Genomic DNA, 23,917 nt, shown 5'->3' on the forward strand with positions numbered 1-23,917 from the left:
AGAGCTCGATAGCCACACTAAAGGCTACCATACTAAATAGCAAAAATACAGAATATTTCCTTCACTGCAAAAAGTTCTGCTTGGAATAACAGAGTTAGAAGGAATGAAACCATTTGTTTTAAATCAACCGTGATGCAGCCCCTAGGGTTGAGGTAAGGTCCCAATCTCTTTGAGGAACAGGGATCTCTGCTCCTATGTGAACAATATAGGATACTGCTTATAAGGAAGAAGTGGGGGTAATTTGGTTGGGCAGCCAACTGTCTGCCACAATGGGATTGTCAGTACATTTAATATGCAATAATTTAAAAATTCTTGGCAAGAAGGTATCAAAATTAGCAAAAACAAAGTGAAACTAAAGCTGATAGTTATAAGAGGCACTAAATTACTTATTATACAAATTTAATTGCTAAAGAAAACACTACTTTAGTGACTGATGGGAGGAAGTTAGAGAGAAGAATCATAGTAGAATAGTATTTGGGCACTATTTTCTTTGTAGCAAACAAATTTGAAATGGCTGATTACGTTGAAAATGCACTTACTAAATTCATGGGCGAAAAGAGTACACCTTGTGATAACAAAGACTAGCTGAGAAGAATTATCTTCATAGGGGAAGAGTTATTTCAATATCTGCTCATTATGCACAGCAGAACAAATGAAAAGGACCATGATATGAAAGAATAAGATTAGATAGGAGAATAATTTACTAACAAAATTATTCAAAAGGTTAAAAAGCTGATATTAACAAGTTTTCTTCCTAAAGACTTTCAGGTTGTCAATTTCTCCATGATCTCCATTTGCCTAAATCCAGCAATGACAAGTGTACAGGAGTTTCTAAATAACATTGGTATAAATAAGATTATGCATATAATCTATATATATCTAATTTATGTGTATAAATTACAAACCAATTCTTAAATATTTGCCCTGAATGAACAACTGCCTATTTAAAAAATTTATTTATGTCTAAATAAGGTGTTTAACTTCAAAGTTCTTTCTACTCTATTGAAACATGCAAAATACTGTTGAAGGTAGCATAATGGTTGTTTGGTATGCAAAGAAAAAGAGAAATTCTAATTATTACTAAAAAGGTAATGAGATATGAGAATTGTAAAAATTTTTCTTCTAAAGTAAAAATAACTCAGCACTGGAACTCCTTTAATTCCTATTCTCTATAATCTGCAAATATCCTTTTATGTAATTTACGATTAAAGGATCAATAAATATAAATTTCATAAAGGTTAAATTTGAGCATTATATGAACCTTAAAGCATTTTATAGGTTAAAAAAATCTCAATTATGTCCTATGGCAGAACAAATATTTTTACAAAGAGATAATGCTGCATTCTGGAGAATGACATTTCAGCATGATTTACCAGAGTAACATTATAGTACATAAAACAACAGCCTACTAAAATACAGAGCAAAATCCAATCTGACACTATAAAGTCAAAATAATTTACCAGCATTTGCTTTTGTCAGCTATTTTTGCTACGTATATATCACAAATAAAAAGGAGTTAACTAGAAATTGAGTTCTAAAACAACATATTCACTAATTAAGTATGACAAAAATCTTCATGTGCAAGTTTAATAAATCATTATGGTTTATTTAATGAAGTTATTTCTACATCAGATTATGGTTTAAAAGCAGTTATATATGTGTGATATGAAGAGAATGATGTACAATCAATAAGACTCTTCATAAATCTTGCTTCCATAGACTTTCCCCATCTTGCTGCTTAGGAGTAAAAGGCCTTTTAGGTTTATATAAACACATTCTTTATGACTGCTGTAACAGAAAATTAGTACATAAACAGCAGTGGGCATTTAGTAAATAAGTCACAGGCCAATAAGTTCAAATGTACAGTTGTGAAGTATAATGTGAAAGAGTTTTTGAAACCTTAAGACTGGGTAATCTGCAGTGTTTCCAACATGTCTTCAACTGCCTTAAGAGAGTATTTGGTTTCCTTCTTACTTCGACCTGCAAACTAATTTAAAAAATGCAATTAGGCTCAATTTCAGTGGCAGTTTCAAAATCAAAATCTTACCTTCACATTGCTAATGAGAGTTAACATTATTTTATCACCAGCATGAAATCAAATATGTTATCTTCAATAAAAACAAAATTTGGGTTTTAAGGACATTAAAGTTTCATCTTCAGTTGAAGTGTATAAAAATTTCACTGCATAACTGGTCAATTTAAATGTTTCAACAGTTTGATACCTATAAAAACATAGATTTGATATTTAAATCTGTCCTTTTTGGACCAGAAAACTTTTATGAAATAAAAAGCATAATTTACAAATGAAATTTAAGTTTATATTTACGTAGGAGTGGGGACCATTTCCTACTTGTCTAGCCTCAACAAATTTTAACAATTTCAAACAAAGGTGAAATACAAAGTACTTTTTATTAAGCATTTTAAAGTGCAAGGTATCTAAAATTATTTAAAATTGGTCATAATTTTTTTAAAAAACTTCCAGATTTGTTAGTTGCCTAGATAATATTATGTTTCTGCAGCAAAGATCTGTCAAATAAAACACTATGTTACATGTTACAAAGCTGTAAACATGTTTTAAAATATGCATTTCTAGTTTAAGCTGTTATTTAATATATAAAACCAAATTGGGATTGGATTTTACAATGAAAACAAAATATATTAAATACTATCTTTTTATATTTAAAAGCATATTCACGGCATACTAAATTCAATAAAGTACATATAATCAGTGAGGAAAACACTGTTGAATATCCTATGCTGATTTCAAAATGAGTTTTCTAACTAAACTGACAATACCCATCATCTATCAGTTAAACACTATAGACTTACTAGATAAGTATTCCTTATGGGGGTAGGTTTATAATATCTATATTACCTGTTTTCTCCCTGATCAAAGTATTGATTAACATTTACTACTAACATATAGTGTTTTCAAGTGACATTTTCATGTGACTGATCTTTCCTTCAAATACCAATGCTGTGTTAAGTACTTAGTGCTTGATTTATGATGTGTTCCTTCTCTTTTGTAATTAACTTAATTTGGCAAACTTCTCATGACCTGTTGAGAAAGATTAAGTGATCAAGTACAGGTAACATCATAGAAGCAATAGGTTTCAGGAATGGTAACCTGCCTCTGACCTTTCTGGCTACAGTTTAACATTATGATTTCCCTACTTCCTAAACCATCAGCTCTGTGATTGAATCTTGATTTGATAGAGTAAATAAAGGGGATTTCTAGAGGCAAAGCCAGGAAAAGGGAAAAGCTAAAGCTTCTCATAAGAATCAAGATAACTTTATCTTGCATAAGACATTGCTAATTTAAGGAATTTAAATGTTAAATACACAAGTCAGAATTACAAAATATGGTAAAAGCAACACCACATTTAAAACTTTGCCTTTTCATAATTTCCTTTGGTGAGTAAAGGATGTGGGGTGTGCTTATTACTCTTATTATCCAGTTGAGAAACTCACTTTCACAAGGACTTACCCAGAACAGAAAGCCTTTTCTTTTACCACTGCCTATCCAAAGTAAACAGGAATGGTCCTAATCAGATACTTAAAGGTCTAATTCTAAGAAAAAGCTTTGATGGGTTGGAGGAGGGGATACAAAATAGGATACCACATAGTAACATTTACATAGCAAAACAAAAATAAAAAATTTCTGCAGAGCTGAAGTCATAACAAGTATTTGAAAATACAGCATTTTTTTTTTTTTGGTTTGTATTTAAACACAGTAAAAAACAGTAAATATGAATTTGTGATTTATTTTAATTAGCTAATTTTAAAAAATCACTTAAGACTGTGTATCAATATTACTGACAATCAGTGCTATTTGGAATAAACCAAACTAACTTATTTGTGTCAGAACAAATAAAAAGAAAGTTGGAAATATAAATCTATCACTTTGAATTGTGTCTGACATGCAATTATTTTGTCTATTCCAGAATTATATGGCAATTTAACTGATTAAGCCGGAATCCTATTTTTCCCTCAAATCATGATTTAATTTTCTATTTCCCAAAAGGATAGTAACAGAATCACCTCTGCAATCATAAATAACATGGATCACTAGCACAGATGAATTTAACAGTGTACTAAAGAAGCATTTATCTGGAAAATTATTGCGTGTAGGTTCACATTAAAGTTTTCATGAGCATTAATCAAACTTGCCTGCTTCTACTGAACATGCTAAACCAATTACCTAATTGAAGAGCAAGTAGTAGCCATATTCTGTTTCATTATTAAATAGAAACAAAAAAAGCAGTTCTTAATACCTCATTTTCTCTAACTTATAAGTACCTAGAAAAATATTGTAATAAGGAGTATTTATTATATTCTTTATATTTGTTTATATGCCTCAACAAGAGTCATGAAGTTCTCAATTAGAACCCAGATTTTTCTAAATTACTAAAATGTCAATCTCTGAAAGTTATACTTCACATTAATCACAAATTCTGCATTTTTGTTTTCATATAGTAAGATTCTGCTTAAGTAAATTCTTTTTCTTAATTCCCTGTTGGATCTTAAAGAAAACTTACCAGAAAGAACACAAATAATTAAAACTCGATTATCAAATTCAAAAGTCAACGAGTTATCCATTTTAATAACTGGGGTAAGTTGGACTAAAATTTACCTTTATATAGTTTGTGGGAAATAATGTGAGTGTACAAAGTAATAGGATAAATAAAATAGAACAGTTGATAGATGAATCTCAGAAACATTACACTGAGTGAAAGAAGCCAGGCACGAATGAGTATATAACCTATGTATGATCTCATTTATAGAAAGTTCTAGTACCGGCAAAACTAATAGATAGTGATAAAAATCAAATTGGTGCTTGTCTACAGTAGGGGGTGGGGATGACTGCAAAGCAGCAGAACGAAACTTTCTAGAGTAATAAAAATGCTGTATACTTTAAATGGGGTGGTAGTGAGAGGGGAATATACAATTGCCAAAACTTAACTGTACATTTAAAATGTGTGCACGCTATTATATGTAAATTATACCTCAATAACACAGATGAAAAGAAAAAGGCAAAACAGAAGCAGAAGGATGGGACTATGGAGTTATACAATAGTATAAAACATTGCCAAATTACCACATATTTCCCTTCTTATTCAAAGGTAATGTACTGCATCTCAATTCTAGGTTGACTATGTGATTTGCTTTACTCACTGGAATATTAGCAACATGTGACATATCCAGAGGTTTGAAAAAGCCCTTACAAATTGGAGTTTGCTTGCTTGCTACTCTTGGAACCCCGAGACCACCATGTTAGTAAGTCCAAGGTAGCCTGCCAAATGAGACACACAAGGCCTAGCATTCCCAGCTGACAGAGAGCCAACTTTCAGACATTTAAGTGAGGCCATCAACCATAGCATAGGACAGAAATATAAATAAGCTCAGTGGAGACCAGCAGAGTTACTAAACTAAGCCCAAGCCAAACAGCCTACCTACAGAATCTAAGGAAATAAGCCGATATTTTAAATCATTAAGTTAGCAAAGGGTAAAAGGCACAATATTTATGGAATATGATTCACAGAAAGAGAACTCAGAACCTCTGCACAGAATATGAAGCTTCAAAAGCAACAAGAGATTTATTTAAAACCTGTTATTTGTGTCTAGAGGCAGAAATAAGTTTTGCATGATGGGTGATTCCTAGTTGAGGAGTACTGGATGCTGCCAAACAGAGACCTGACATGACCAAAGGAGAGTTGTGTTATCTTCCTGGACTGGTGTCCAAGACGACAGAAACTGACAAAAATTCTGTAGTATCCTGTCCTATAGAATCAAGAAAAGGCAAATCACGTCTTCAATAAAGACGTGATTTGCCTTTTCTTGATTCTATAGGACAGGATACTACAGACTATGTGAATTCTGAAGACTATAGAATTCACAGGGCAAAACACAAAGACTGAAGAGCACAAATGATGTTCGCAGTGCTCTTTCCAAAAAAAATGAAACTTTATTAAATAAGTCTATGAAAAGAAAATGGATCTATTAAGATACAACGAAAAACTGTTTTAATGAGAATGGCAGGGAGGGCAAATATTACTAAAGAACAGTTTGGATCTTTGAATAAGGGCTTAAATTACTGAAATGGTGGAGTCATGTCTAGTGGCAAAGTGCACCTCATAAGGCAGGGAAAGGCATATTTCCTTGGTCTTGTATTACTGAAGAGATGCGGGGTGGGGGGGAACCTCTGAATTTAGTTACTACTGACAGCTTTAGATCTGAAATGAAAAAGGAACAAGTGAGGGAAGGATATCAGCTGTTCATATGAGAAAAATAATTGATAAGAAAGTTGGAAACTATAACTACAGCTTCAGATACATTTAAACCCAACATCTCTTTATAGAGGCAGTATACTGTGGCCATTAAGAGCACCAATTTTGGAGTCCAACTGCCTAGTTTTGAAAACAGCTTTGTCGTTAACCAGCTATGTCACCTTGAGAAATAATGTAATCTTTCAATGCTTTAATTTCTTCATTTGTAAAACAGCAAAAGTAACTAGCTTATAATAAATTTTCCATAAATGTTTGCTATTATAACTGTTGTTATAATTACAATGAACATAGCAGGCATAATAAACTGAACTTAGAACATGTGATTAGTAAACACAATGTAATATGCATCACTGTGATTTGGTAAAAATTTTGTATTAACTCCTTTATTCCTTAGAAAACTTTTATTATGTCCATCTTGCAGATGAAAAACTAGGCCCAGAGATGGTAATAAATATCCGAGCCAAACTTTGAAGCCATACAACATGGATCTAACATCTGTGTTCTTCTCTTAACTACTACATGGTACTAGCTTCCATGGAATGGGACTCATGATAGAATATGATGGTAGAAACATTCTGGATAGCTACATGGGGGTGGGGGGGTGGAGGGGAGGGGGTGACTCCTATCTCATATCATGCATAAAAAATCACTTCCAAACAGATTCTGCATCTAAATGTGAAAAGCAGAAGTTAAAAAGGAGACTCTAAAGACATACAAGATTATCTTGATGAAAAAAAAGTATCTTTATGACCACAAATAGCAAATGATTTCTTAAACAGAACACAAAATGTACAAACTGTAAATGAAATGAATGATTAGGTTCAACATATTTAACTTTAGAACTTCTAATCATCAAAATCATTTGAAAGTAAAATTAAGAAGATGAAGAGATTTCCTACACATATTCCAAACACAGGGTTCATAATCAGGAAACTAAAAAACAAAATAAAAAGTTTTTAAACCAATGAAAAAGACTGCAAGAAAGAGGTTATCTAAATGGCCAATAAACATATGAAAAACTATTGAAATACACTAGTAATCAGGGACATGCAAAATGAAACCATGAGATACCACTACACAGACAACACAATGGCTGTAACTACAAAAACTGACAGGACCAAGTGTTAGTGAAGGTGTGGAACTGAGAACTCTCTAACACTGCTAATGGTATGAAAACTACTAATATGAAAACAAGCTTTATCTACTAAAGTTAAATATACATAAGCCCTATGATCTAGCATTTCCACTCAAAGGTATATTATTAGAAGTATACGTATATGCACACCAAAAGTCGTGTACAGTAATATTCAGTGTAGTATTATTCATAATAGCCCTAAACAGCAAATAATCTAAATGCCTATCAACTAAATAGAATGTAGTATGTCCACACAATAGACTTCAGTACAATGAAAATGAATGAACTACAGGACAGATAAAGCTCATAAATATAATAGTGAAATTGGCCAGACAGAAATGAAAACATACTATGTAATTTCACTAAGTTCAAAAAAAGCCAAAATCACAGGATTATATATCAGTACTTCTGAGTAGGATAGAAGTAGAAACTAAAAGGACTTATTATGAGGGCTTTAGAGTGCTGTAATGTTTCTACTTATTGATCTGGATACAGTACGATTCATTAAATTGTACAGTTATGACTTGGGTTTCTTTTTACTATATATAATTTAATAAAAATTAATTTTAAAAATATACTCATCCCATGTCAAAAAACACACTCTGAGCAGCTAGTTGCTTCTCAAAAATGTCTTAAAAACAAGAATGTAGTTTGCATTTCATTAGTTTTATATTATACAAGTCTTATCTTTAAACCTGTCTCTCTCTCTCTCAGCCTACTGTGTGTTAAAGAAACACCAGCATAGATCTGAGCTATCTCAAACTGCACTTGAAGAAGCACGGTCTAGCTAGTTAATACTTTGATTTACATGTCAACAGAACAATCTCTACTATATACAGGAAAAATACAAAGTTACTTTAAATGATGTGATTATGGAGTCAATAAATTTTTTGACTCTCCCCAACATTCTCAGGAGTACAAAAACAAAGAAACAAACGGCACCAAAACCAAAATAACAGAAAATGAGACCAAAAGACATCTTCAAAACAACTACACTGTAGGCAATTCTCCAAATCTTTAGAATGCGGTTGTATCGACAACAGCAGTAGGACCCACAAAATATCAACAGCTGTGTGATAGGAGCAATACGAAGTGAAAAAGAGGACAACTACTACTCTACAAGCCCCAGAAAGGAAAAAACTATAAACTGATGAATCTGTAAAAGGCTCGCAAAACCAGGAGTCTCAAAGGCTCCAAATTAAAGATAAGTGCAAAAAACTTCATGTAAATGTAACATTAAACAAGTCTAATAGTCTGAGACCTCAAACTTGCTGAAATATCCAGCTAAAACTCTCTTCAGAATGAAAAAAATAAACATCTCATTGAAAGAAAACTACCGGAAAGTGAAACCAAATTGACCAGGACAGAAACACTGCGGGTAAGAGGCAAGGTGGGTTCACGTTGGTTCAGATAAGAAGGGGAGAACAGTGACGAAGTGATGCCCGGAGGCAGCAAATTCCAGAAGAAAAGCAAAACAAAAGAAAACAAAATGCAACTTTTAAAGCTGAGCACAGCACCTCAAAATTCAAGACTTAAACTCGCAACACTGTTTCTGAGAAAGACTGGATACACAGAGAAGTCATATTTGAGTTTTTAACAAAGAAGAGGAAGCTATAGAGAAGCCCGTTGGAAAAGTTATCCTATCTTCCGACTCCCCCTATTCCATGGAAACTTCTACCTAATAGGCCAGGAAAACTATCTCATTGAAACATGAAGAACAAGAAAAAGAATATGAATTTCCCTATAATTATTATAGAGGAAAAATACATGACAAAGGATCTGAAAGAAAATGAATGATATAGGAGGTGGGAAAGGAGAGCTAATGAGCTTATAACTAGAGACCTGGAAAAAAAAATCAAACAAACAAAAAAACATTTAAAACTATAATTTTAAAAGTAAATTTCTCAAAAGAGAACTGAATCTGCATATTAAAGGGTCTACTGTATATTTGGAAAAACTGACCCAAGAAAAATCAACAACACATACTGTAGTAAAACTACTGAATTTTAAAGATAAATTATTTTGGACAACTTAATCAGTATGGCATCAAACTTCTTGACAATATTTTATCCTAAAAAACAATGAAACAATATGTTTGAGACTTAATTATATAAGCCAAAGTTTGTATAAAAAGCCTATCATCTTTCAAATATAAGGACTATAGACAGGTAAGTTATAAACATACAAGACGTAAGGTTTTCCATGAGTTGCTCCTCAAGAATCTATCTCCTCAGGACGAGCTTCAGAAAATCAGATAAGATCTGACTTGTAAGCAGGGTACATAAGCTTTGTTATATACTCTGGTTGGTTTACTTTTAGGCTTTTCTTCCTCTTATTACTTGAGAAATCTCTGATTAATAGCACATTCATATATCTGATCTGCTTCTGAAATGCATCTTGCAATTTGTTTATCCTTTACTGGATTTTCGGAATTACTTTTTATTTGCCAAATACAGAAATACTGAGACTTCTAGATGGCAAGGGTAATTATGGGATCATAACAGTAACAGCCTCCTTTTGGGAAATAAAAGGGATCCTACAAGGTAATTCTACACAGTTTTTTAGAACATATTTGATAAAGACTCAAAGGCATAAAAGTCCAATGACAGACATCTGGCTTTGTAGTTGGTAAAAACAAAAACAATTAAAAAAGTACATTAACTGACCTTTGTCATAATATAAAATTATCAATACTAACCTGATAAGCTCTGTTTATTTGACTAGCTGCCCAACTAGCATATTTCATGTTGTCCTTTTTTGTTTTTGCACTTGCTTTTGGATTAGAAGCAATATGACTTGCCGACTAAAAACAAAAAAGAAACATTAAAAACAAAATGTCTTTTTTCAAGCAAGATAATCAAAAACATGTAAGAGTCACAGTTACAATGGGATAGACAATAACAAAGAATTTTTAATACTTGTACCAAAACTATTTTTAAAATAAAGTTGAATGAAATTGTTTAAAAATGAAAATCCATTTTAAAATACAGAATAATCTGAAGTAATAGGAAGAGAAAGGCTATCTTAGATAATATCTAAAATCATTTTATTAGCTCTTAAAAGTAAAATTCCATTTATTGCCTGAAAATTATTTCATTTGTTTTTTCTTGCCTCCATCTCTGCAATTAATTCTTTTACATGGAGCCTCAATAAGACATTCATCTAAAAGTCCATGAAAAGACTAGGATAAATTAAAATTTCAAAGAACTGGCCTATTAAAGTTTATTTCTTCCAGGATTCTGATTATAGAGAGGATCTCATTTTATTTATACGTTAAAGCTCAACAAATTCTTCCTATACCAAAGCCATTATTAACTGACTTTACTAAGCTTGTCATTTGGCACACATAAACAATAGAAATATTTAATTACATGTTTCACACAATTTTCAAACTGTCTATGCCATAAAAATATTTTAATTTGACATTAGAGATTTTATTTCTAATGTCTTTTGTTGGCATAGTTTAAAAATATCTCATACAATTATTGTTTAGGGTAAGAAGTACAATAATGTTGGGCATAAACCAAAGAATATCAAAATAATCAAGGAACAGATAATATGGTTTGTTATCTGTTACTATTAAATTTTATGAGGGAAGATTTCATTTCTGATACAATAAAAAATACTTTACAACAAAATGTCAAATAGCTAGAATGTTCTTACATTCAAAATCGAAACTACCTTACATTATATTACTCACAATTAACTAAAGGGAAAAAATTCATATGCTTACAAAAAAAAAACAAGAGGGAAGTGACTAGATAGGATAGTTAATGGATTTTAAATGACAAATTTCGTAAAATAACATTAAACATGCACCTCAGCTCACCATGTAAAGTCCAAACAAAGCTCTCATGTTTCTGTTGTTCAGTTTCAATGCCTGTGCAAAATACTTTCTTGAAAGTTCAAGGTTTTCAAGTCCACCTTGGGTATATTTAACCTGTTAAAAATTGCAGACTGCTGAAACTTGTTTATTTTACTACTTTGAAATATAGCATGTTTCATCATATCATAGGCATTAGTAACTGAAACAGATATTCTGTAAACAAAGATGTTTAAAAAATTCACCTTAAAGTTGTTAAAGCTAATCTTTAAAGCATAATCTCCTCAAAAAAACTATTCTATTAACAGTCCTTAATAATAAAGTCCAACTAACCTTATAGCATTCAATTATATTGCTATCTTTAATAGTAAGAAAATAAGATAGTAAGAAAATACTTCCTACTTCCCAAAATAATGACTTTAACATAAATTTCCTAGACTACAGATTTAAAAATAAAAATCAAGACAAAACAAATAAAAGCTCAGACACAAACAATAGTTTAGTAGTTACCAGAGGGAAAGGGGGGCGGCAGGGAGGGAGATAGGGGTAAGGGGGTCAAATATATGTTGATGAAGGAAATTTGACTTTGGATGGTGAACACACAATGCAATACAAAGATGATGTATTATTATAGAATTATATACTTGAAACCTATAAAATTTTATTAACCAATGACACCCCATAAATTAAGCAAAATTTTTAAAAAATCGTAATCACTGTATATGTCATAAAAGCTATTAAGTGGTGACAACTGTGACACAATTCTTAATTAGAAAAGAAAATAGTGTACAAAAAAAATCACAAAGAATTTCACTGTTTTAAATAGTGCTTTTAACTGAGAAGTATTTCCATTACAGTATTAAAAATTTAAAAGTTTTACTCTCACAAGTCAATTTTCATCAGATGTTTTAAATATTTATATACTTGCCTAACATTAAACACATAATCTTAGTTCCATAATAATACCCAATACCGACAAAAATAAAATCACATACAATTCTTGTTTTTGAAAACACTTACTTCAGCATACTGCTGACAGTATAAGTGGCTGTGTGGATTAGTCATCATAAGCTCCTCTAAACAAAAGGCTGCTTTAGCGTAGCTGAAAAATATCGAGAAGAAATTAATTTTAAGAGTCAAAAATTTTATCTTAGCTATGCCTTAAAATAATTTTAAAACAATTTTAGTGATATTAGACATTTTACTCCCTAAATAATTTAAATAATTTTATTAATAAAGTACTTATTACCCTGAATTCATAAATATAAATAACATTAAATTTTTAATGAAATGAATAAACAGAGGCTTAAATCCTAAAGCAACCTATGAACAATCAATAAATACTACATTTTTATAACTGGGTCACTACTAAATCATCCAAACATTAAGAACACAGACTTCAAGACCTTGGATTAGGTTACATATAAAATAACTTCTAGAAGTCCGCAATCATTTGAGAAAATATTCAAAGAGCTAAAGTTGTAAGGAGGAAATCAACATTTTATTAAATATTCTCAACTAAAAATTATCTGCAGACATATTTACCAACATATTCTATTACAAAGACTATTCATTACTTAAGCTTACTGTCAAATACAAAATTATAATGAAGTTATAAATTTCTAAACCCATGAAAACTAGTCAAGTTCGCGGCTTTGGTATGCACTCTACTACTATTTAATCATGTGGGAGAAACAAAAATCTTGCTGAAAATCTAAGGAGAGAACTGCTGCAAGGGTTCTGGAAAAATGGTTTTACACATGTAACTTTAATTCCCTTCAATGTATTTTATATGTTTAAAGCCATGTGAATATCCTCCCTATTTACAGTAAATCCTAAAGAGCACACGTGTTCTAAGATTTATTCCCAGTGAGGAGGTGCTGAGAATACCCAACAGAAAAAGGCTACGTACAGTTATTTTTGGTACTTGTCACAAATATACAATGTCTAATATACTTTATTTTCAAATTATACGTGTTGCAGTTTCACACATGTGATTAATAAGAGCTAATTTCTGTTACATGCTTATTACGTGTTATGTCTCTGTGTTACACGTATTAACTTGTTTAATCCAACCCAAACTCTAGGAAGCAGGAAACTACTATTAGCATTCTATAGTTGAGAACACTGAGGCAGAGATTAAACTGAAGCCCAGGCTGTGCCACTCCAGGCAGTCTACACTCTTAACCACTCACTACGAGTACTGCCTGTAAGTACTACATTCCATAATGAAAAACACTGGTGGTGATGGTAGTAATGAAGATGTTAATGACAACATGAAAATAGGTACAGCGATCAAATCCAAAAGGCCTGAGGAACCAAAAACATCCTGCTGATCACCCAAAACTCACAGCATATAGATTTATGAAGGATGTTCTATATAGACTCTTATCAAAGGTCATGCAGCTTTTCAGTCCTTTTCATTTTTATATTTAAAATCTAGTACTGGTTCTTGACACATGATAGATATATAATAAATGACTGAGCAAATGAATAAACAAATGACTAAACTCTTTAGAACGAAAGTATTATATTTATTTATCTATCTGACATTTATTCATCATTCCATAAGAGAAGAGGAAAGTGGTCTCTCCCTTAAACATCTAACTTCATCAGAAAGACAGTTCCTTTCTAAATGTGTTCCTTTTTCTAGGATGATGCCAAAAATTCAAATTAATGCTAGGAATAAATGTTCTTAGAAATTTAAATAGGTTAAGCACAGCGATGGCTCTAGTTCTTATGCAGCATAAAGTAAGATAAAATGGGTGGATAGGAGTTTCTACTGAAAAATGAATGCCAAGATATTTTTCTTAAAAATGATATAGCATCGCATACAAGGATAAGGATCCCTTCCCCCGACTTTACAAAGTATAAAATCAAACTAATTTTGCAAATAGAGTAAATAAACTATCTCACTCAATATGGTCAACTGGTATGACTAAATATATACTAGAATTTATAAATGAGAAGCAAACTTAAATGAAAGTTAAAGATATTAAAAAAGTATATGGCCCCTTTTTTCTCCAGAAAAACACTAAATACACTTATATGACACCCTACTGTGGAAATTTGGAGTAAAAAATGCTAAATCTAGACTAGCAAAACTACTACCTATGACCTCTTACATATAAAGTAGCTTGTAACTATTCATATGCAGAAAAGAATGACAAAATGTTAAATATATCTAGCAAATCCTAAATTGCTACATTTTTGCCATTGTGTCCACAAAACAATACTAAACTGACATCCCACAATAAGTTACCACTTCTACCAAAAAAGTCCTACCTACTACAATGACTGGCCCACATAGGTCAAATGAATTAAGTGAACAGATTTTGAGTTTCATGTTGTTTCAAAGCATCTGAAGATATTTATTTCCACCCACCCTAAATCTTAATATTCCTAAGTGTTCAACTGGAAAAACTAAATGGTCATTTTGTGAATGACTAGCTTTAAGATCAAAAACAGTTTTGTGATATAAGATAAAGAAGGCTAAATACAATTATCATTTCCTCTGAAAATAAATTTTTCAAGTGCTTTTCTGTTTTTGTATTTCATTTCTTGGAATTTTTCAGTTATTTCTCTTAAGTATACATTCAACCCTATCTCAACAAACTCTTTAGAGATTCAAAATAAAACAAAACTGAATGTGGTCATTACAAGGTAAAGCAAATAATAAATTTAACGATAGGTTAAAATAAAGTGTAATCTATTTGAGAACTAAATATAGAAATTTATAAACACATGTAAAAAGAATAAAATTGAGAAGAAAATAAAAAAAAACAAAGGTGATATATTTATATAGTTCTTAGAGGATAAAAAAGATGAAAGCAATAAAAATTGATATATCTGACCATCTAAAAATATAAAGTTTCTTTAGTTAAAAATCAATATGAAAAAAGACATATAACAAGGATATATTTCTGAAAGGACAAAGGTTCTCATCATTTATATACAAAGCTCTTATAATTTTTTTTAATAATTGTAACCAATTTTCACTCATCGAAATTTGCAAAGATTAAAAAGAATGATAACATCCAGTATTGTTAAAGGGATACTCTAATAATTGCTGGTGTAAGAGTAAACTGATATTACCTTTCTAGTGAACAATCAGGAACAATTTATCAAAACCACAGAAAATGTGCATGCCATTTAATCAAGTAATTCTAAAAATTTAGCTAAAGGAAATAAAATAATCAGTACAGCATTACAGTTAAAATGAAAAAAGAATCTTCATATCCCCCTAGGAAATGAGTTAATACTAGTGAACATTAATAAGATGAACAATATAAAACCATTGAAATCACTTTGTGGAATGTTTAGTGTGATAAGAATTTTTGATAAAATATAATTAAGTGAAAAGCATTAAGCTATGAAAGATAATTCTATTTTACGTTTGTTTCAAGAGGTATTGAAAAGAATCAAATATAAACTGAAGTTAACTTACAATGATGCAATTATACGTGATTTTTGTCTTTGTCTTTATGGGGTTTTCCAAATTTTCTGTATTAGGTATCTCTTTAATTAAAATAGAACATTGCCTTGATGATTTGAAATGTTTTTAAATGCTTTTAATTACAAGTTCTTCAAAAAGCACAAAAACTTAAATGACTGTATTCTGTTTTAGGGACAAAATAAAACTAATGTTACTTTTTTTACTATGCTCTGAAAATTCAGTTTCATGTTATTCAAATTATATACTGTATACTTTATAAATATGAACTTAAAAACTATGAAAAATGAAATTCTTGCCGTCTAAACCAAATATGCCACCACTTTCACATATATAAGAGAATCCTGAGTATGTTTACATATGTAAACATATAAGCATATATACATCTATACTGAACATGATTTGGCAAATAATTTTATAAGGGAAAACAAAGACAATCTGATAGCCACAGTATAGTAGAAAACTTAAGAATGCTTCCCAGAATACAGTACACCTTCATTAAATTATGTGGATAACTATCTTAATTCTTCATTTCACATTACACATATAACCCTCGGCAAATGCAAGCGACAAATGTCTTCATTCTATTTCCTGTGTCAGCTATTTGTAGCACGAGAATGAGAGTAACATATGCCTAGTGAGAACATGTACATGAGAATCTGATTCTATTCTCTCAAAAAGAAGGAAAGAAACCATGTGATGTACTTCGGATTTAGAAGAACTAAGGGGAAAAAAAGAAAAAAAAACTCCTGCCTCTAGATGGAGGTTGGCATTAATGCTGTGATATTAGAAAACCTGCACTAAGACTGGGCTAATCCTCTCACACTGGGATTTCCTCCTGTCACTGGAGCAATAAAAAAGCTAACAAAAACATTAAATATCCAATAAGCCCGTTCCTACAGCATTCAACATTCTTGATTATTCTTGGTTTTTTACCCAGGCAACAGAATTTTTAAACAGCAGGGAGTTTAATACTCTTTGTATATAAGAACAATTTAAACTCTAAAAATTCACAATTTTGATTCACTGAAAACAACCTTAGCTCAGTAAATGCAAGCCTTTCTAATTCCAAACAATGCCACATGTATTTGAAAGAAATATTTCCCAGACAAAAATAATTTAGCAAAACACAAATGACTTAGAGCAATTCACATATTATAATCAAGTGTTGATTTATTTTTCATTTAATTGTTTATTTTGTTCATTTAAAATAGCACGATTCATACCTTCTCACCAATCCTTTGGAAACCGCTATGCCTTCTAAACTTATATAGTAATGAAAGTTGCACTCTTAACAAAATTTGATTTGTGTAACAACTTACTCATGTTCATTGATATAAAGTTCTGCAAGTTCATGCCAGGCCTCTTGGTCTCCAACAAATCTGGTGAGAGGAAAGAGGAAAAAAGTATGTAGATATTCTGTAAATAAACAGCATGTAGACAAAAAAGGAAAATCAAATGCAAATTCCATTTTAATTAAAAAAGATTTATCAGAATAACAAAACACAATCCTCTTGTAAGACACTCACTGTTCCAGATACTCATTCAGTTCCCGAATGGCTTCTACATTTTTTCCCTGGGCTTTTCGAATGGCAATCTTACGCTTTCTTGCAGCCTGTGGGTTGACATTAATAAAGGATTAGGCCCTCATGATTCCCTGGGTTTTGTAAAGAAGGTAATTTGACTGTGCAAATTATTATCTCAATGCCAGCGAAATTCCATTGTAGAACTACTGCTTAGTGGGAGTTTATAAACACACCCCATGACATCTCATCGGGGAATTCAAACATTCCTCTAACAATCACATATGCTTTACTTTTGATGTACACAATGCATGCATCATTTCGTTCAAATAAATACCCATCCAGATTCTGATAATTACAAACCAGCAGGAAACCCTAATCTTTATCCAGCCTAAAGTCCTTTACTCTGTCTCATTCATAAGATCTGTATCTTAAGAGATAGAGGGATAGTGGATTAGAAAAAAAATCTCACCATAGCCACTTGAATGTAATTATACAAATATGGCTTCTGATAACTCTTTTCACAGTTTAAAAGGAAAATCTACCTATGAGTCTTTCAGACGAATAATACAGGTCCTGAAAAACATTTTATAATAGATGAAACATTTAAAACTTGAATGTTAAAGTTTTCTTAAATGATAAATATAAAAATCAATGCCATTTATTTATGCATTATCAAATATGTACTGAACAGCTAAGTATTTGATAGGTACTGCGCTAGACAACAAAAATATAAGGAGAAAGACACACCAAATAAAAAAAAAACTGACGGAGCTCTATAATATTAGCTAACATAGGTTGTGGCACAGTGGAAGAGGTGGAAGGGCAGGAATCAAAGAGGGTTCCAGATGTGATACCTGTACTGAAGTAGAAAGGGCAAGTAAATATTTAGAAAGCAAAAGAGGAAACTGTGTGGAAGACACTCCATAACAGCAGCAACTGTGGAGCAAAGGCACTGGAGACAGCAACACTGTGTGCAATCAAAACTACACAACTGAGGCTGGAGTGAACAGTCAGGGACTAGAGGGCACTACAAGAATTATTAAATTTACATCCCATCCATCTCTGTTTAATTCAATGCAGAAGACTAAACAATGAAACACACGAGGGCCAGACTGTTATTGTTTTATAATATACACGCTCCACAAAATGCAGACAAGGGAAGCAAAATGAATGGGTCCTCTTGAGACTAATGGAGCTACCTGCCATGGGGTGAGAAAGGTGGGGAGTTTTGCTCTGAAGAAGTGGAAGTTAAAAAACCAGAGAGATAAAGAGACTTCCCAAGAAGACAAAGAGCAATATTTATTATAATAGTGATAATAAAAAAATGACCTATATGTTTGAAATGTATATTATGGAATATTTGGCTCATTTTGAAGGCCTAACACAATGCCTGCCACACAGAAGGTACTGAAGTATATTTGAAATAATTTTACTATCTAATAAATGTAAAGTTTAGAAAGTCTCAAAAATCACAAGGAAATTAAAAGTTCTAAACATAACTCAATCCTAAAGCCTTTAGGAAAAATATTAGATTTCAAATAAAAGCCTTATCCCATATCCTTTGGAAAACAGGTGAGGGATAAATTAATATATAATTAAGATACTAATTTCTTTTAGACATATAATATCTAATTTCTCCAATCCAACAAAATTTGAAATATATTTGTTTATCCCTTTCATTTTTCATGATACTATTTCTTCCACAGGCAATATGGTAGACAGCAGAGAGTCCAGATTTTTTCACTTACCAGCTTTCTAATCAAGGGCAAAATATTTGATGTCCTTACTTGGTACCACCACCAATTTCCAAGTATCAATGCAAAGTAACTCACACAATACACTGAATATAATAGTATTAAATGAATGCTATCTTCCTTCTTTCTACCTCTGGTTTGTGCTTAACACTTATGTGTTAAGACTTGCCAAAAGGTATGCCTATGAGATCTTTAAAGAACTGGCACAGGCTTACTTAGTTTGACTTGATATCTTGCCCCAATCTTTATAGGAGATACACCAGCTGAAATGAGATATTGTATAGATACGGTGAAACTTGTTTAAAATATTGCATTCAAATGCCATAAATCAGACAAAAAGTCAAAGCATAAACATGAAGAGCAACTAATACTTCTATAGTTATAGTAAGAGGTGTGGTATGAACACTGTTAACGGACACCATTATGCATGAGTTTTGTGAAGAAGGGTGTACTAAAAATGCCTGTCTTACTTTAATTCATTTCTCAGTGACTTGACAATAGAACCAACCATTCCTCTACTGTCGAACACACCCAGTATTTTCAGGTGAGCAGCATTCTGCAGAATACAGTTGTAAAGTATTGCTATAGTGTTTTAAAGATAACCTTTAAAAATGTATTTTAAAAAACATTTCTTTTATAAATTATGAAAAATAGAGGTTTAAAACTTAAATGCATCAAAAGAGGTAGAAGTATGATCTGAAAGTTGATTCCCATCCTAGATCCTTCTATGAAACTTCTTAAAAGAATCCAAAATATTACAAATAAAATAATTTATTAACTAAGAGTTTTCCACCTAACAAAACTTCAGTGAGGTATTAAGATTTTACATATAAGGCTTTACTAACTAATTTGAGAAACATGCCCCCAAATCTCTAATATAGAAGCAATATTGTGCTTAATCATGTAAAATCTAAGATTTGGGATTTTACCTCCTAATATTCTAAAGTTTAAAACAAACTTTTAAGTGGTAACTATTCAATTATGCAAAGCCAGTCTTCCTAATGAAACTAAATACGACTGCTTAAAAAAACAAACCTATATGGCAATTACTATCACACATACAATACACTATTAAGTCACATATTAAAGATCAACCCTTTCAGGGTTACAAGAAAAATAATACCACATTCTGACAAAAGAACCAAGCTTTATTTATCATGATCATTTTAAATCTAACATTAAGCAAGGATTTCATTTCTGGCCAAGATGAAGTAACAGGGACCAGATTTACTCTCTTGCCTGAAACAAAGAACTGGACTAAATATATAAAACAACCATTTTTAAAGCACAAAGTAACAGGCAACAAAGGAGAGTGATCCCTGAGAGGCAGGAAATAAATGAGGTGAGCCCTATTTTTATAGCCCTGGCATGCTGCCTTGAGAGTTTCAAGGGTGCTGTGCAGAGAAAACCCTGGCTGAGCCCAGCAGACTCTGGGAGTTCAGGAGGAGCACAGAGTCCAGGAACATCAAAGAGGCTACAGATCATAGGACAGAGTACTGGAGAAGAGAAAAAAAAAATTCAAAATAAGGACTCTGGAGGTTCCCTTTGAGTACTCAGCTTGGTACTTGCTCGGTGTATGTGTGTTAGGAAACTACCCAAGGCCAAGCAAAGAACTATCAGAAAGGTTTAGGAGGGAAAGTGCCCAGAGCTCATACAGAGCTGAGAATTGTGCCTCTTCCTACCAGCCACACCGGACAACACCATGATTCCTGGGGTACTGGACAGAATATCCAGAAAGATGTAATGGGGATTAGCTCTGGTGTAAACACTGATCTGGTCCTATCTTACAAAGACCCAAAATTTTGCAAGTAACTTAATTGTATCCCATAAGAAAGTACAATAATATTTATAGGAATACAAAAATGAAAAAGGGCAAAAGAAACTTTTGAGGATGATGGTTTTATTTACTATCTTGACTGTGATGATTGTTTCTCAGGTATATACAAATGTCAAAACTTATCAAATTGTATACCCTAAGTATGTGCTGTCATTTCTAAGACAATTGTATGTCAAAATAGTATAAAAATAGCATTAATTAGACTAAACATTATGTAGACTTGAGTAATTATATACATTTCCATTTGTATTTCTTTGTTGTACTTTTTTTTCACCTCATAAAATATGCCAATGATCTGAATCTTCTAAATTTCTAGTTTGGATCAATATTTGCAAAAGTCCATTTAAGTCTTAAAAATGAAAACTGTTCCACATTTTATAAGTGATTTTAAAAATGGAGTTAGAATTTGTGTTGTAAAATATGAAACTTCAAAAAGTATTTACTACCATGAATAAATCTTCATCAAACTCGCTACATGCCCTGTGTAACATTACATACAAGGGGATCATTACATACCAGCTAGCAAGGGGACCAGCTAGCAAGTTTTCCTGAAAGATATATAGCATCTTAAAAAAAATAGGCTACTTAGGGAGAGCTACTACCTAGAAAAGATTAAAGGATTAAGGTCTACCAGCAAAGCACAATCTAGAACTCCCCCTACTTCAGATTTTGGGACCCAGAAAGAAACAGACCATTGGCCAACAGAGTAAAAGCAGAGTTCCAGGTTCTCCTGTCTCCAGTACTTACGCCCATAACCCTGGGAAATGTAGCATTCTAAAAGCATCTTCACCCTTGGCAGAGGCAATTACATTTAACTGCAAAATAAAGCTAGAAATATTTGCTATTTCACAATATACAGTCCAAAATTCAAGGCAAAATCTGATCTTTCTGAAATATGAAATTCAACGAAAGACAATTATTACTGTACTTTCCTTCTGAAAGGCATTCATTCAACAAGTATTCACTGAAGGCCTACCCTAGGCTAGGCATTGTTCCATGCAGTAGAAATAGTTTTTTCCAAGGAGCTTTCAAAGGATGAAAAGCCTACCTTTATTTTAAAAGCAAGAAAACAAAAAACTGGTGTTGAAGGAATCTAAAAGATAAAAGCTGACAGTGAGCCTAATCCAGCACTTGATTTTGATAGGCTAGTGACTAAAATTTTCACACATGAGAGTTACTTTTCTAAAGTATCATTCACATCTAAGTTTTGTTTGTGTACTTTTATTATAAAATATACTTTCATCCATTACCCCACCCCTTTCAATTCCACTCCTCCTGAGTTTAGATCACCATAAACTCTGACCTAAGACAGAACAGCCTCCAAATTACTTATTTCATATCTTTTCAACTCCTTCAAATCATCCCCCAGATTACTGATAAAGTTCTCTCTAAAAATATCTGCTGGGATTTATTTCCCTAGTCCAAATCTGACTCATTCTCTATTTTCTAATAAAAATTAAAAATTTAAAGAGTAACACACAGGTTGTTCACAAAAATAAACTTTCGTTTACATCTCCTGTCACTCAATACAGTGAACCAATTCAGAGGCATAAAATACTGTTCCTCAGAGCCCTAGTTTCCTCTGAGCTAAGTCAGTGAGGAAGACGGGGGAGGTTAACCAGGCAGAGCACCAGAACCATGCCCTCTTCAACCAGAACAGATAAAAAATTTCATCTGAAGAAAGTGTTAAAGGAAACAGTTCAGAAAAATACAAACGGCTTTTTAAGCATATTAAAGGATATTCAACATCACTCACAATGCAAATTATAAGATATTTTTAACCAATCAGACTGGCAAAAGCTAAAAAAAAAAAAAAAAAGCTCATAATATGCCATCATGTGGCAGGATACAGCGAAAGCACTGTCATACACCACAGAAATGAGTATAAACAGCTAAAAAGCCTCTGTGAAGGTAAATCTGGTGCCAGCTACCAAAATTTAAAATGCATGGAGCCTCCTGACTCAGATATTTCACTTCTAGGAATCTATCCTACCAATGACATCAACTGCAATGCTATTTCTGGGAAGAAACTATCAGAATCCACCTAAAGATTCACCAAAGGAGACTTAAAGAAACTTTTTAACATTAAGACATCTATGCTATGCAATGCAATGCAATGCTATGCAGCTACTCAAAGCATGGTGTAAAAGATGTGCTGACATGGCATGACCTCTCGAACATATTGTTAGGTAAAGAATGCCACCATTTGCATTTCTAGCAATTCTATCAAAAGGAATACACATACCTGAGTGCGCAAGAAAAAAAAATCTCTGGAAGAATATATAATTGTTAACAATGTTTGACTAAGTAAAGGAAGACGAGATCAAGAATGGGAGGAAAGACTTATTTCTCACCATACATTCTTTTATATTTTTCATAACTTTTAACATGGGCATAAATTACTTTTTCAAAAAAATATTTTGCAAATTTTAAAAAATACATGGGGAGAAGGTGTCCCATTTCAGCACTCTTCTGAAAAAAAAATTTGAAAACTGTCATACTAATCACTTTATTCTTTCTTCCCTAGGTAGGCCTGTGCTTTAATAATGCTAAGGCTTACTCAAGCCATTCATGAAATATGATCTTTTGCCAAAGCCCACCATCTTTGTCTCAAGCCACACTCATCTTTCAAGGTCTACAAGGCTCAAAAATCACATAGTAAGAAACTAAAGAAGCAGGATTTAATAAATTTATTTCCAAGTCCATAATCTGTTCCTTCATTACATCATGCTGCCTCCCTAAAAGCGAAGTCAAGGACAGTATCTCATTCCATTTACGCCCAGCACTGACACACTGGGAACACTCAACAAATGTTTTTTGAAAGACTAATAAATGCATGTGAGAGGCAAGGAGAGCTCCTTAAAGTTTGAATGAGCAACCTCATTTCTATATTGGATATCTAGGAACACAGAAGCACAAGACCAATAAAAAAAAATCACGTAATTGCTTTTAGACAATGCAAAGAACTACAGTATAAAAGCTTGAATTGTAACTATAGATGAGGACAAAACTGGACTTTCCCACCTTTGAGATAATTAAAAGTTGCTTTGAAAAAAGAAACTGTGCTGTCTTCTTCATAATTATTTAATCTAAGTAATCTTT

At 32.1% G+C, this 23,917-nt stretch overlaps 1 protein-coding gene across 2 annotated transcripts in view; it reads right to left on the bottom strand.

Moving 5' to 3' along the window:
• Nucleotides 1–1,573: 1,573 nt before the first annotated feature.
• EMC2 (ER membrane protein complex subunit 2) overlaps nucleotides 1,574–23,917 on the bottom strand; it is a 40,813-nt gene continuing 18,469 nt past the window's right edge. Inside the window, exons 6-11 of one of the 2 annotated variants that reach the window (XM_006916611.3) lie at nucleotides 17,228–17,313; nucleotides 17,021–17,080; nucleotides 12,266–12,347; nucleotides 11,252–11,362; nucleotides 10,121–10,225; nucleotides 1,574–1,987 (exon numbers count right to left, since the gene is read on the bottom strand). In XM_006916611.3, coding sequence (XP_006916673.1) covers nucleotides 1,901–1,987; nucleotides 10,121–10,225; nucleotides 11,252–11,362; nucleotides 12,266–12,347; nucleotides 17,021–17,080; nucleotides 17,228–17,313 — 531 coding nt within the window. In that variant the 3' untranslated portion in view covers nucleotides 1,574–1,900. Of the gene's footprint in view, nucleotides 1,988–6,006; nucleotides 6,234–10,120; nucleotides 10,226–11,251; nucleotides 11,363–12,265; nucleotides 12,348–17,020; nucleotides 17,081–17,227; nucleotides 17,314–23,917 lie in introns of those variants that run through there. The other variant, XM_025050135.1, reaches the window with a different exon arrangement.

Source organism: Pteropus alecto, unplaced genomic scaffold, assembly GCF_000325575.1.
Source record: "Pteropus alecto unplaced genomic scaffold, ASM32557v1 scaffold164, whole genome shotgun sequence".
NCBI classification, from domain to species: Eukaryota; Metazoa; Chordata; class Mammalia; order Chiroptera; family Pteropodidae; genus Pteropus; species Pteropus alecto.